General features: G+C 38.9%; 1 protein-coding gene across 2 annotated transcripts; it reads left to right on the top strand.

The window, feature by feature from the left end:
- The first annotated feature begins 2,556 nt into the window (after nucleotides 1-2,556).
- GNPNAT1 (glucosamine-phosphate N-acetyltransferase 1) lies at nucleotides 2,557-14,968 on the top strand. 2 transcript variants are annotated; one of them, XM_008073155.1, is made up of 5 exons: nucleotides 2,557-2,719; nucleotides 4,005-4,067; nucleotides 5,962-6,089; nucleotides 7,186-7,247; nucleotides 14,136-14,968. In XM_008073155.1, exons 1-5 carry the CDS (start codon nucleotides 2,566-2,568, stop codon nucleotides 14,200-14,202), a joined length of 474 nt encoding a protein of 157 aa, XP_008071346.1. In that variant the 5' UTR covers nucleotides 2,557-2,565; the 3' UTR covers nucleotides 14,203-14,968. The 2 variants fall into 2 exon arrangements, with proteins under 2 accessions (XP_008071346.1, XP_008071345.1); XM_008073154.1 differs by lacking the exon at nucleotides 14,136-14,968 and adding an exon at nucleotides 9,174-9,551.
- Nucleotides 14,969-15,576: the final 608 nt, after the last annotated feature.

The raw sequence follows: 15,576 nt of genomic DNA, 5'->3' as shown, positions 1-15,576 counted from the left end.
TAGTAAAGCTCTTTGAACAGTGCCTGGTACATGTAAGTGCTTAGCAAGTGTTAACTCCTATTATTCAAGCACACTACCTTCTCAAAGCTTATACTACGCTGCAACATTACTTATATAGTTACCTAGAATTACAGAGGCAGGAATAAATCCACCTGTAAGGAAAAGTTAAGACTGTTTGCCGTAAAGCATATATGGTGACTTATAAAATTTAGGTAACAATTGAGAGTTATGTTACTGGGCAGATTCTTCTATCATTAAAATATAGTTTCTTTCACTGGGAATAGAAGTGGAAATCAGAGTTGGAGGCTGATTTTTGGATCCCAGATCTGAAAATCTGAAATCCAAAATGAAATTCAAAGCTGTTGAGAGCTGATATGAGATCACATGTGGACAATATCATACCTGAAACTTTGTTTCATCCACAAAATCATTAAAAATAATATATAAGATGGGCACAGTGACTCATGCCAGTAATCCAAGCACTTTGGGAGGCGGAGGCGAGAGGGTTGCCTGAGCCCGCGGGTTGGAGACCAGTCTGGGCAATATGGTTAGACCTTGTCTCCACAATAAAACAATCAGCTGGGCATGGTGGTGTATGCCCCTCGTTCCAGCTACTTGGAAGGCTGAGGCAGAAGGATCACCTGAGCCCAGCGGGTTGAGGCTGGAGTGGACGTGAGCATGCTCTTGCACTCTGCCTGGGTGACAGTGAGACTGACTCAAAAAAAAAACCCCAGCCCCCCCCACCTTCAGGCTGTATATATAAGGTAAAAGTTTATGAAGCAAATGAATTTTATGATTAGACTTGGGTCCCATCTCTAAGATACCTCATTATTTATATGTAGTTACTCCAAAATCTGAAAAAAATCCAAAATCTGAAACAGCCCTCAAGTATTTCAGGTGAGGAGTATCTTGCAGCAGCTCTGTGCTCCACAGAAGTCTCTGCCCAGCTTTATGCTTTTATATAATTTTTCATCCTTCCTATCATTACTTCTCTAATTAATTGTATTAAGTAAACTAAAAAATTGTATGTTTGTATGTGTGTGTGACAGGGTCTCACTTTGTTGCCCAGTTGGGAGTACGGTGGCACGATCCCAACTGACTGCAATCACTCAAGTGGTTCTGCTGTCTCAGCCTCCCGAGTAGATGGGATTACAAGCATGAGCCACCATGCCGGCAACACTGGCTTTTTTTTGAGTAGGAGTCTCACTCTATCGCTCAGGCTGGAGTGCCGTGGCATGTTCATGGTCACCATAGTATGCTCACGGCCACCGCAGCCTCAACTTGCTGGGTTCAGGCAATCCTTCTGCCTCAGCCTTTCAAGTAGCTGGAACCACAGGCGCATGCTACCATGCTGGGCTAATTTTTTAATTTATTGTAGAGACGCGGTCTCACCAAGTTGCCCAGGCTGGTCTTGAACCCTAGCTCAGGCAATCCTCTCACCTTGGCCTCCCAAAGTGCTGGAATTACAGGCTTGAGCCACCGTACCTGGCCTAGTTTTTGTTTTTTTTTTGAGTTGGAGCCTCATTCTGTCATCCAGGCTGGAGTGCAGTGACACACTCATGGCCACCACAGACTTGACCTGCTGGTCTCAGGAGATCCTTCTGCTTCAGCCTTCCAAGTAGCTGGAACCATAGGTGTTCGCCACCATGGCCTGCTAATTTTTTGATTTATTGTAGAGATGAGGTCTCGCCAAGTTGCCAAGGCTGATCTTGAACCCCTAAGCTCAGGCAGTCCTCTCACCTTCACCTCCCAAAGTGCTGGGAACAGGTGTGAGACACCACGCCCGGGCCAACATCGGCTATTCCTTTTTTTTTTTGAGTTGTAGTCTCAGTCTGTTGTCTAGGCTGGAGTGCAGTGGCATGCTCATGGCTACTGTGGCCTCAACCTGCTGGACTCAGGCGATCCTTCCACCTCAGCCTTCCAAGTAGCTGGAGCTACAGGTGCGTGCCACCATGCCCGACTAATTTTTTGATTTCTTGTAGAGATGAGGTCTCGCCAAGTTGCCCAGGCTGGTCTCAAACCTGTGGGCTCAAGCAGTCCTCTCACCTCAGCCTTCCAAAGTGCTGGGATTACAGGCATGAGCCACCACACCTGGCCTAACACTGGCTATTCTTAAACTGCTTAGATGCAGCTAAGAAACTTATAGACTTTTAGAAAACCTTTAGTGGCAAGTAAGACTAACAAATTATTTCAAAAATAAAATCCAAGAACATAATCTAAAAAATGTAACAGCCCATGAAGAGTCATCTATTCACAGTGCTACACTGGTAGCACCAGCCCACAGGAAAGTTTGTTTTTAAAGACCCAATTTAAAAAAGGGTTTTAAAGTTTAAAACTTCCTAATTTAGCCACTTATTTAATAACCCATGACTTTGCTATAGATCTCTGGTTGTAGCGTTTGCTGTTAGGATAGGCTGAAGTACAATATCTTGCATGTCTGCTAAAGAATGCTTCTAATTGTATTAATTTATATTAGGAAATTAACTTCCTCACCAATCATGACTTTCCTTCTGTTACATAAAATGTCTTAACACTGAAAATTTTATTTTAGATCTCACTGGAAAGATGAAACCTGATGAAACTCCTTTGTTTGATCCAAGTCTACTCAAAGAAGTGGACTGGAGTCAGAACACTGCTACTTTTTCTCCAGCCATTTCCCCAACACATCCTGGAGAAGGCTTGGTTTTGAGGCCTCTGTGTACTGCTGACTTAAATAGAGGTATGGACTAAGTTTACCAATCCTGATGAGAATTATAATTAGCCTTACATTTTCTCCATAAACATGATGCTGATAACTTTTTTAAAAATATTAGACTATTGAACTACTTTTTGTACTTAATGTATAAAGTTACTGGGACATTCAATACTAATGTGTGTATGTCATGGTTAAGATCAAATATTATTGTTAAATATTTAAAGTGACTTAAAGACAACACCATTCCTTCCTAATTAAGACAAAAGACTTTCTCATAAACAAAGGTGAAACTGTCATGTAGAATGACAACATGAGGAAAAATCTGCTCTAAGAAGCTGAATTGGGAATGAGGGTGGAGATAATTTTCCTTGGATAAATCAAAGGGGTTATTCTATATCTATTTCTTTTTTTTGAGTTGGGTTCTTACTATGCCACCCAGGCTGGAGTGTAGTGGCAAGATTGTGGCTTACCACAGCCTTGTCCTCCTGGGCTCAAGCAATTCTCCTGCCTTTAACTTCCTGATTAGCTGGGACCACAGGCACGTGCCACCATGCCTGGCTAATTTTTTTATTTTTTCTAGTGGCAGTCTTGCTATGTTGCCCAGGCTGGTCTTGAACTCTTAGGTGCAAGCAGTCCTCCCACCTCGGCCTCCCAGTGTGCTGGAATTCCAGGTGTGAGCCACCATACCTGATCTTTTTTTTTTTTTTTTAATATCAAAGTTCTCCAAAATAATTTCCTTAAATTTGGTAATTAAAAGTCAATATTGTGCTTTTCACAGTTTTCTTTTTGGTAGAAAGTCTGAAGGAAATAATCTTGGCCAAAGAAATTATTGAGTATAGAAAAGTTAAGATTCTCAGTGTTCAAGTGTAATGTTGACATGAATATTACATAACATTAATGAAATTAACTAGGAATTTAAAAAATTTCAGTTTCAACCATGTTATATAATTTATATTTTATTTTACAAATACCATGTTTGGTCATAGACTTTTCCACTTTTAAGTAAAACTAAATCACATAATTGGGAAAATTTGGCATATTTGCATTGAATGCAAATTACTTACTGCAAATTACACTGGAAAATATATGTGCTGGTTCTAGAAATATTGGATAGTAAGGTCAGCACTATTCCAAACATCTTATGCAGGCAAAAGCATTGGTAAGACCCATTATTCTTTATTGTGTGTAGTGATTATGGGAAATTCTGAAAAAATAATTGCCCATAATCCCACGAGCTTAACATAGTACATCTTTTCATATTCTGTTTTCCTTTTTCTCTTCTCAAACTTGAAATGTTTTTCAAAACTAGGTTTTTTTAAGGTACTGGGTCAGCTGACGGAGACTGGAGTTGTCAACCCTGAACAATTCATGAGTAAGTACTAAAGCCTCGTTTTTCCTGAATGAAAAGAAGTGGAAATGTGTTTTTTGGTCTAGAGCTCTGTTTGGTGTCTACTTGTGTTTGTGTTCAAATAGTTGAAAGTTATTCAGGTAACAAATTAGCTGTCTTCTTATTTAAATGTTTAATGTGGCTGAGTTGTTCTAGAATCCAATTGTAACAGGTACCTGCCTACCTTTCAGTAATTACCATAGCCTGGGGCCTATGCGGACACCCTAGAGAGTCTCAGGTTTTTTAACTGTTAATTTTAATTTCCTTTCACATGGTTAGGCTGCTCACAGAAATTTAATCACCAAGTCAAAACTAAGAGCATATGTCTTAAATTTATTTTTTGGTTCATTTGCATTTAATTTTAAGATTAGCAGGTATCTTAGAGTTAGTCCAACTCTGCTTTTTTAGACATATGAAAAATGGAAATCCAGAGAGATCCAGAGACTTACCCAAGATCACAGGTAGTTACTGCTGAAAGGGATGAAGCCTTCTGAACTCCACCCAGCACTCCAACACAGCCTTTTCCTGTTTTCTGTAATTCTTCACTTCCTTTCATGGGTGATTTTGTTTTATACTGTGTGTGACCCTTTTGAGAATGAAGGCCATCATTCTCATAGTCTTCTTTCATTGAATTTATTTCTTTTGCCATGTGAATCCCTCTCTAGAATGAGACCGTGGAAATAAGTGATATGAGAGACTGTTAGGCTGTTTTTAATTCCTAATTCTTCTTTGTGGCGTATCAGATTAGATGAGAAACCATGTCATTTCAGCAATGTACGAACTAAAAATAAATTTGAAGGGGAAATATCTTTGTTCCTGTTGGCTATGACAGTTGCTAAGGTATGAGCTCACATTAATGCTTATGAGTAAAACGGAGTATAAGTAAAATTGGAAAAATTATCTGGATTTGGCAAGAAATTTTTCACCTCCTTTGCAAGGTACTTTCAAAGCAAACAAAAGCAATTATTCTTTTTCTAAAAGAGCAAGTCATGTAATCATGAAAGATTTGCAATCACAAAGGGAAAATTGAAAAGTATTTTGTTAAAATATTTTGAAACCAAAAAAGTAAAAATTACAGAATTGAGCACTTGTTAAAAGTTAAGTAAATCTATTTAAAGTAAATAATAAAGAAATTGAAGTTTTATTAGTCATACAAATGGTAACAATTACAATTTACTTGTAAGTGTTGTTCATTTAAAATAGCTATAGCTATATTCTTTATTTTGTTAGCCAGTATTTTATTTTATTTTTAATTTTAGCTTAAAGATGTGGGGTACAATTCAGGGTTAAGTAGGCCAATGTTCATTATGCGGGTACCCTTGCTGATAAGATATGCCCTTCTCTCCCCTGGCAGTTTCCCTCAATGCCAATCCTACCCCCCCTCCCCTGGCAGTTTCTCACTACTGCCAATCCCTTTCTTATAGTATTATGATAGGTGTTCAAGGTCCGCTTATGAGTGACAACGTATGAAATACTCTGTTGTTTCTGTGATAGATCACTGAGTATGATAGACTCTAAATCCATCCAAGTTGCTGCAAGGTCCATGTTTGTCCTTCTTTATGGCTGCATAATATTCCATTGTGTACATGCACCACATTTTTAAAATTCAGTCCAGCTTCCATGGGCAGGATGGTTGGTTCCATGTTTTTGCTATTGTGAGTAGAGCTGCAACAAGATATATGTATAGACTATATCCCAATTGATACTGATTGCTGAGATTTCAACTACTTGGTAATGTTTTCTTTAGAAATGGAAGGTGAATTACTAAGGTAAAATAGCTTTAAATCTCAATTATTAAGTCAGCTAATCCTAGTATTTTTCTGGTACCTGACAAAGTTGAATGTGTACTATATAACACTTTGTTTTCCACTTTCCACAGAATCTTTTGAGCATATGAAGAAATCTGGGGATTATTATGTTACTGTTGTAGAAGATGTGACTTTAGGACAGATTGTTGCTACGGCAACTCTGATAATAGAACATAAATTCATCCATTCCTGTGCTAAGGTATGTGCTCACATTAATGCTTATGAGTAAAATGGACAGGTGTTTTCTAGCAAAACTGACTTTAAAAATTTTCCACTAGGCAAATCTCTTTTCTCACTGCTTTTCATTGCTTCTGAGAAATCCCTTAGTAACAAATTTTCCCAGTGTGTTCTGAGCGTTATAAGAAAATCTATTAACAGTATTGATGGTTTGCTAAAATTGTTCTATAAGGTCTTAGATTTAGTATAATCATAGAAAAACCAGGTTGGCATCATGCAATTTAGCAGTAATGTATAGAATCCCTAATGTTATTTTTTCCCAATTACTGCATTAGCACAAATTTGTTTTCAGAAAGGGTTTAGAATACTATATTCTGTTCTAAACGTTTGGATGTCTGAAATTCCTTTAAGCAAGGAGTAGAATGATGGATATACTGTGTTCATGACAAGGTTACATTTGGTATGTGGATTCTGATATTTGCTTTAAGATTATGGGATAGGGTCACGTGCGGTGACCTTGGGAGACAGAGGTAACAGGATTGCCTGAGGTCAGGGCTTCGAGACCAGCCTGAAAACATGGTCAGACCTCGTCGCTACAATAAAGAAAGAAGAAGAGCCAGGCACGGTGGCGCATACCTGTGGTTCCAGCTACTTGAAAGGCTGAGGTGGGAGGATCACCTGAGCCCAGCAGGTCAAGGCTGTCGTGGCCGTGAGCATGCCACTGCACTCCAGCCTGGGTGACAGGGTGACAGACTCCAACTCAAAAAAATAAAAAGACAATGGGGTGGGGGTGGGTAGTTGGGAACATAGCCAAAACAAGATCAGACATAAGTAAAAACTACTTTTTTGCATTTTGTTTTTTGTCAAGTTCAAATTTACAAAATATACTTATTTTTTTTTAAGAGATGAGGTCTTGCCAAATTGCCCAGGCTGGTCTTGAACCCCTGGGCTCAGACACTCCTCGCACCTCTGCCTCACAAAGTGCTGGAATTACAGGCGTGAGCCACTGCACCCAGCCCTCTTTATTTCTTTTAATCAGTAAATTCTTACTAACTCGTTTGTTTTAGCTAGAAACAAAGCTGGATGCTTAGTCCTTTAAACATTGTCAATATTTCCAGAGAGGAAGAGTAGAAGATGTTGTGGTTAGTGATGAATGCAGAGGAAAGCAGCTTGGCAAACTGTAAGTAGACAAACAAGGTAACTCTGGACACATTTTGTCTTAGTTGGGTTTCTTGCCAAGAGACTTGTTTTTAGGATTTCATTTTAAGTTCTTCGGGGGCATCATTCATTTTGAAACAGCTCTCTAATAGCTTAGACTGAATTACGTGAATAAAGTATTGCTACTAGTTTTGCCTCCAAGTGTGAAAGCTGCAAGTGTACTCTTTACAGACAGTTACACCTTTAAATTATTAACTTTTGTGGCCACTCCCGGCCACCGCAGCCTCGGCCTATGGGCTCCGGCGATCCTTCCGCCTCAGCCTTCCAAGTAGCTGGAAGTACAGGCGCGCGCTCCCACGCTCGGCTAATTTTTGATTTGTTGTAGAGATGAGGTCTGGCCAAGTTGCCCAGGCGGGTCTCAAACCCATGGGCTCAGGCAATCACTCACCTTGGCCTCCCAAAGTGCGGGATTATAGACTGAGCCACTGAGCCCGGCCAAATTATTAACTTTGAATAGTAGTTTTCTCATGCTAGCAGGAAACAAACTTTTGGGTTAGTCAGGTGATTTGCCCCAGCTTCTCTGTCATAGGCAAAAACAAAGGAAATATTTAGTTACTATAGGATATTCTGTGATTTCATCTCATAAATTGTAGATACACCAAGACAGCCATCACTATGTAATCCTCTATACGTTTACCTACATCTTTTAAAATAAGTGTAGGCCTGGTGCAGTGGCTCAAGCCTATAATTCCAGCTCTTTGGGAGGCTGAGGCGAGAGGATTGCCTGAGCCCACGGGTTCGAGACCAGCCTGGGTAACTTGGCAAGACCTTGCCTCTATAATAAACAAAAAAATAAGCCGGGCATGGTGGTGCATGTCTGTAGTTCCAGCTACTTGGATGGCTGAGGCGGAAGGATTGCCTGAGCCCAGTGGGTCAAGACTGTGGTGGCTGTGAGCATGCCACTGCACTCCAGTCTGGGCGACGGAGTCAGACTCCGATTCAAAAAAATAAAACAAGTTGCATCCGGTTATTGCCTATTATATAGGAACTTGCTTTTTATGTCTCTTCTGAGTTTGAAGAAATTCACTTAATGACTAGTAAGCACCTGCTGTGTGCCAGCTGCTGTTCTAGAATATATCAGTGAACAATACAGCTCAGCCCCTACTGTTGTTGTCCCTAGGCCTTAGACCTCTTCTAATTTTGTAAATTCATTTAAGATCTTTGGTTTCAAAGACATGATTTTTAAGTCATGGGAACACCCTCCAAATTTGTGTAGATCCTTTAAGTTTTTATCCTGCTAGGCAGTTAGCAGCACATTTTTATATTGGGTTTTGATTCTTTAAGGATTTATAAAGATGTGGAACTTTTTGTAATTAGGCCAGTCTTGAGTTATTCTGATATGCTTTCACAAATATGGAAATAGCTTTAAAAATGACTAAAGAACAGAGCTATTATGTACCCATTTATGTGGGAAATATTCACTACTCCTAGTTGTTTAAATAAATTTACAATAAAGACCTTTTACAAAATAATTTTCTAAAGGTTTGATAGTCTTTTTTTTTTTTTTTAAATGAGAAAGCAGAATTTATTGAGAGGACAGAAAAGCATCCACAGTAGGAGGGGACCCAAAGGGATTGCCCCAAGGTTGAGTCTTTAGTGCTAACATGAATCTTAAAATTTAAAGAGGGTTTAGGGTGGGCTTAATATTTGTCCTGTTTATTCGTGGTCTTGAGAGTACTAGATAAAAGTATATATGAAACTAAATAGAAATGCTTTGGTGATTTAAATGCTTAGCACCTCACAATTGGAATATTTAATGAATGTAATGGGATAGACTGTGCTTGAAACGTACTGCTAATTTTAAAAAGTTTTGTTTTACAGAACAATTATAGTGTTACTAAAATCCATTTTTATTAATGTGTCACACTCCCCTCTTTCTAAATTTCAGATTATTATCAACTCTTACTTTGCTAAGCAAGAAACTGAACTGTTATAAGATTACCCTTGAATGTCTACCACAAAATGTTGGTTTCTATAAAAAGTTTGGATATGCTGTATCTGAAGAAAATTACATGTGCCGGAGGTTTCTAAAGTAAAAATCTTTTAAGAAAGACAGTTGTCAAAGGAGCTGATGCCACAGGCTGTACTCTTCCTAGAGTTAAAATATTTTGTCACTACAACCCAGTGACCTCCTTAAATACTGGACTAAAGAAGACATTGTAATACTACAAGTATAATGACATTTAGAAGATTACTTTGGGCAGTGGGACATGCTGTGAATTTAGATTACAAATGAATATTATAAAGGGGATGATTTTTAACCAAAGGAATATATTTTTAACTTGAATTTTTTCTTGCATTGTATTTTTCTAAAGTTTGGCTTCATTTCTTGGTAGTCAAGAGTATAGATAGTAAGGAGTTATATGTCTGCTAGCTGTGCTGCTCATTTAAAAAAGTATACACCAAATAAAGCTGTTCTTATATGCATAAAATTAAACCTTTGTTTTAAGGAGACATGTCTAAAAAACATCTAAAGGGGAATATCATCTCCCCCATATTAAGTCAAGTTGGATACATTAACAGCGAAACATAGTGCATTCCCACATTCGTTGATCCTAATATGGGCAGACAACCTGGCCAGCCTGGTAAAGAAGTAATGAAAGTTAACTTATAAAATGTGACAAGATTCAAAGTAAAACAATTCAGATGTTTTACTAATAGCTTATATAGTTCTACAAGGGGGACCAAAAACAAACTAGAATTTATTTATAAAAAATTGTGTATTTATTCTTACATGTTTCAACTCCAGGCACCTTCAAAGTACCCCGTTTGATGCAGTACTTATCGAGATGCTTTTTCCCCTGCTCAAAACAGTTTTTTGTTTTTTTTTTAATCAGAGTCTTACTGTCACCCAGACTAGAGTGCAGTGGCATGCTTATGGCTACCATAGCCTTGACCTGCTGGGCTCGGGCAATCCTTCTGCCTCAAGCATTCTGAGTAGCTGGAACTACAGGTCTGTTCCACCATGCCCGGCTAATTTTTTAATTTATTGTAGAGATGTCTTGCCGAGTTGCCCAAGATGGTCTTGAACCCCTGGGTTTCGGCAATCCTCCTGCCTCTGCCTCCCAAAGTGCTGGGATTAGAGGTGTGACACCCAGTCACAAAAGTTTTTGAACTCATCAATTTTGATGCCTTTTAGTGCTGCCATTCTTATGTTTCATCTCTTCCACATTGGCAAAATGTTTCCCCTGAGGACTTTTTTATCCAGGGAAATGAAAAAAAGTTACCCTGGGAAAGATTGGGTAAATAGGGAGGGGGATGGGACACAGGGATCATACTGTTTTTGGTCAAAAACTGCTGAACACTCAGCATGGTATGGGTAGGTATGCCCGTAAGTCACCCATCATTAAATGGGTAAACGTGTTGAAAGAAATCTCCAAAAAGCCATTGACGCTGAACCCAGTCTCTCACAGCAACACCAGCTGGTCCACTGATGCCAGTGGGTTCCTAGAATACTTACCTAGCAGGATCTGCCCTCCAGAAGATAACTCTGGTTTTTTTGGGGGGGATCCCCTTCGTATGTAGATTAAAAAGTATCACCTTTTTTTTTTAAGTGAGAAAACAGGATTTATTGATAGGACAGAGAAGCTCCCACAGTGGGAGGGGACCCGAAGGGGTTGCCCCAACACCACCTATCTTATCCGTGAAATATTGTCAAAAATGTTTAAGATAAATTATAATGGAACATTTAAGGTACTATATATATATATTTTAAGATGAGGTCTCACTATGTTGCTCAGGCTGCTCTTGAACTCCTAGACTCAAGCAATCCTCTTGCCTCAGCCTCCCAAAATACTGGCGGGAGCCACTGTGCCTGGCCTAAGGTACTTTTCAACAGTGAATCAGCACATGCTGGCATATGTATGTCTACCCCAATTTCTCTCTTCATGGGTACCTGAAGCTTCTAAGTAACATTTTTATAAAAAATGGAGTATCACACAATTGAGTGGAATATGGTATCTGAAAATGTGTTGTACTGCATTTGTAAAATGTTGATGGAAACTTTTTAATGTGATGATGATGGTACTGTTACTCTAGTTACGAGCCAGTTTTGATTTATTTTTAGAAGTTGAAGAATTTGATGCTTTAATGGTCTAATCTTTTGCATTCCATATTACATTAAACCTGTTTATATGAGGAACTGGCTTCTGTTAGAATCTTGTGCTTTTCTTGAGTCTTCTAGTGAACTGTTAAGTGGTGATTCCTAAAATTTTAGTTTTATGTATTCTTTGTAAAATAAACTTGGAAAGTACCGACCACATATTTCTCACCCATTTGACTCATACTACCTCATCTGGTTTCTGGACTTCCCTCCATGTAGCTAGCTATACTTGGCTTTCCAAAACAGTAGAAATCCTTCACCGATAGCAGATGCACTGATTTGTTTATGGCCTGTGCTGAGCTCATCGGTCCAGTGACCGCAACAAAGCTCATTCTGTCTCTTCAGGAGTACTGCAATACTGGCAAACAGTAGCTTTATTAGGTAAATTCATAATTTTATTATGGCAAATCCCTGTTAAAAAAATAAGCCAGGTAAAGGGCAAAATAAAATGTTTGAATATCCTACCACTGAACAAACTGAGGTAAAACTATTTACAAGGTTGGTATTTCAGTAAATCCCTTTAAATGGTATTCCTCAGGTCTTTAGTTTTCCCATAGGAAATAAGGCATAGCATATAAAAATTGTGTCATTGAGGAAAATGGTGCTCTATATTTAGCTTTAGTTAACAAAGTTATATCTACTTTTTCTTTTTTTTGAGTCAGTCTGTCACCCAGGCAGGAGTGCAGTGGCACCCTCATAGCCACCGCAGCCTTGACCTGCTGGGCTCAGGCGATCCCTCCACCTCAGCCTTCCAAGTAGATGGAACCACAGGCATGCACCACCATGCCTGGATATATATATATATTTTTGATTTATTGTAGAGACTAGGTCCTGAACTCCTGAGCTCAGGCAATCCTCTTACCTCTGCCTCCCAGTGATGGGATTACAGGCATGAGCCACTGCGCCTGTTTAAGATTTTCTAAGCCATACTGTGAGTAAACTTGGGTATGGAAAAATGCTCCATAAAACATTTCTTAATATATGAACATTGTTTTTTTTTTTGAGTTGGAGTCTCACTCTGCAGCTGGAGTGCAGTGGCACGCTCATGGCTACCACAGCCTCGACCTGCTGGACTCAGGCAATCCTTCTGCCTCAGCCTTCCAAGTAGCTGGAACTATAGGAGTGAGCCACCATGCCTGGCTAATTTTTTAATTTATTGTTGAGACAAGATCTCGCCAAATTGTCCATGCTGGTCTCGAACTCCTAAGCTCAGGCAATTCTCTTGCTTCGGCATCCCAAAGCACTGGGATTACAGGCTTGAGCCACCACACCATTTTTTTTTCCTAAAGAGAGAGTGTCACTCCATTGTCCAGGCTGGAGCACAGTAGGGTTATAGCTCACTGCAGCTTCCAACTCCCTTCTCAGCCTCCTGAGGAGCTGGTTGCTACCATGAATTGCTAGTTTTTTAAACAATTTTTTGCAGATGAGGTCTTGCCATGTTGCCCAGGCTGGCCTCAAACTCCCGGCCTTGAGTGATCCTTCCTTCTCAGGTGCGAGCTGCTGCGCCCAGCTACTCACCACGTTCTTGAGCACTGGTTGCTTTTGAAAAGGTATAATGAGGTGGCAGCTGTGATTTTGACTATGCTCTGTATACTTCTATTTCATCAACGATAAGATACACTGTAACATCTCTGAAATCTGCATTTTATTATTGATGGATTGTCATAGTTTAGTTGGCAGTATTTTGCCTTTTGGTGGTATCTAAAGTGGTGTACTTGTGATGGGCTCTTAGATTGGATGAAACACAGAGGCTAAGAGGTGGAAGATAGTAGTGAAAGCAAGACTTTTTTTTTGAGTTGGGAGTCTCACTCTGTCACCCAGACTGGAGTGCAGTGGCCACTCCCAGCCACCGCAGCCTCGACCTGCTGGGCTCCGGCGATCCTTCTGCCTCAGCCTTCCAAGTAGCTGGAACTACAGGCGCACGCTACCACGCCCGGCTTATTTTTTGATTTATTGTAGAGATGAGGTCTCACCAAGTTGCCAGGCGGGTCTTGAACCCATAGGCTCAGGCAATTCACTCACCTCAGCTTCCCAAGGCACGATTACAGGCTGAGCCACCGAGCCCGGCTGCAAGACTTTTTTTTAAAGGCTAAAAGCTGTTCTACGGATGAGCCATTCTTCAGACACAAATTCCCTCACTTCCACCTCCCTACTTGCTCAACTAATCTTTACAAATATAGTTGAGTTGGTATTTGAGGCTTCCATGGACTACTGACCATAATTGTGTGTGAGAGCACACGGTTTCAGAATATTCCTAAGTGCTTCTCAACATTCAATGTTCATTCACTCTTAATCTGAGGGAGTAAAACTGGGTTACTTTTACCCAGAATACAGCAATCCAAGTAAAGAAGTTCTGAGGCAAAAACAGTATAAATGAGCTTTTCAATCTTTTTGAGGTATAATGGCACAAGTTTTAATACAACCACCAATCTTCACAAAATAATTTTAATGCTTTGTGCCTGGGCTAGCAGCATGTTGCACGGTGACATTCCTATACATACATAAGCATTTTATCCAAGTACAAATGTTAAAAGCAGAGTAACTTAAGCAATTGCCTATACAAAGGTAAATAGACACTGTAGGTTATTTTCTTGAATCATTTTTGCTGCATAGTAAATTGCAATTACATGTCAGTATAATGTTACTGATCTATAGAATACACTTTGAACTGTGAGGTATGACAACTCCCTATGAGAGAGCTAACATGTAAACCTGAATATTCTGAGTGATTTTTTTTGTTTGTTTTAGCTGCCACAGATGGGAAAGAGAAAAAAGAAATCCAGCATTCAAAGACCCTAGAAAGTTATTTTTCTAATCAATAAAAAAGATAAAATCTAGTGCTTCTCAGCTATGTCCAACGATTTCCTTATTGGAGCATTGCTGAATGGACGAAGAAAGTAAATACTGAGGTGAAGCTATGTTTGTTATGGGAATATGGATTAAAGTTGTTTAAAAAAAATCCGCCAGGTAACTGCTCATTTACTTTACATCAAATTGAGATAGTGATACATACATCTCAACTTTATAATTCAAGATTGCAGTTAAGTACTTCTAATTCACTTGAATTACCAGGGTAATAAGACAATTAGAAACCTTATTTTTTTTTAATAAGCACATGCTTAACATTTTCTGACATTAATTCTAATCTCAGATGAAGCACAAAATCCCCCCAAAATGAACATTCTGCTCTAAAAGTTAGTGGTTGAATTGGTAGCAAAAGCTATCATGTTTAACATTTCCACCATAGAGTAGATACAAATAAACAAATGTAACTGCTATTAAACATCTGACAGATAACAACATGAACCAACTAACTGAAGTTGGAAGGTAAGAATACTGCCATTCCAGTTTGATTATTTTCAATATTTAAGTTTCATACTTTCAAAAGGGACAGTAATGCAGTTTCCCTACACTTAGATGTAAATTCACTTTAAATCCTGTGCCCAGATTACATATTTAATGTTAAAATTGGGTGGTCACTTATACATTATTCAAATACTCTAGAAAATAAATCATGATTGGTTAAACTTAGATCATAGTTAACTAGTACAAAACATCAATGGGGATAAAGGAATCACAGAAATGAAACCAAACAGAAGTAATAAAGAACAGTAAGAGCTACCAGAAGAACTAGTTGAATATTAGGTGGACAGACAGGTTAAAAAAAAAAACAAATTGGCGATATTCTTACATCGAAAGAAACATTAAACCTCATGTTTTGTCCACATCAATATTGTATTTCAAATGATGACAGTCCCTATTTTTAGTGTTTATGAGAGACTGTCTTTAACATACAGTGCTGGGCAGGCACTTTAGTGACAACATAAAAATTACAGTGGCTAGAAAAAGTGAGAAAAATTACCAGCTATAAATTAATATCAATAACCAAATCTGCATTTTTGACCAGGCTACTGGGGAAGATATATGTTATCTATATGAAACTAATTTTCAAAAAGATCTTAAACTGCTTCATTTTTTAATCTAAGTGTACTATTATGAGGATTCTTTCAAGCAGAGTTTCTGCTGAATGAAATTACTGGATTGTAAGAGACATCCTTGCTGACCTATCCAACTGTGATCTATGTACAGCAGAGTATGTTATCTGGTACTTTACCAACTGGAGTTTTTGGACACCCAATGCAATCCTGACTCCACTAGACCACTGTACCAAATGACCACATCACACACC

Source organism: Carlito syrichta, unplaced genomic scaffold (genome assembly GCF_000164805.1).
Source record: "Carlito syrichta isolate Samal-C Ts95f unplaced genomic scaffold, Tarsius_syrichta-2.0.1 Scaffold315704, whole genome shotgun sequence".
Lineage (NCBI taxonomy): Eukaryota > Metazoa > Chordata > Mammalia > Primates > Tarsiidae > Carlito > Carlito syrichta.
The sequence above is the reverse complement of the archived record's forward strand: the minus strand, read 5'-3'. Positions and strand labels throughout refer to the sequence as shown.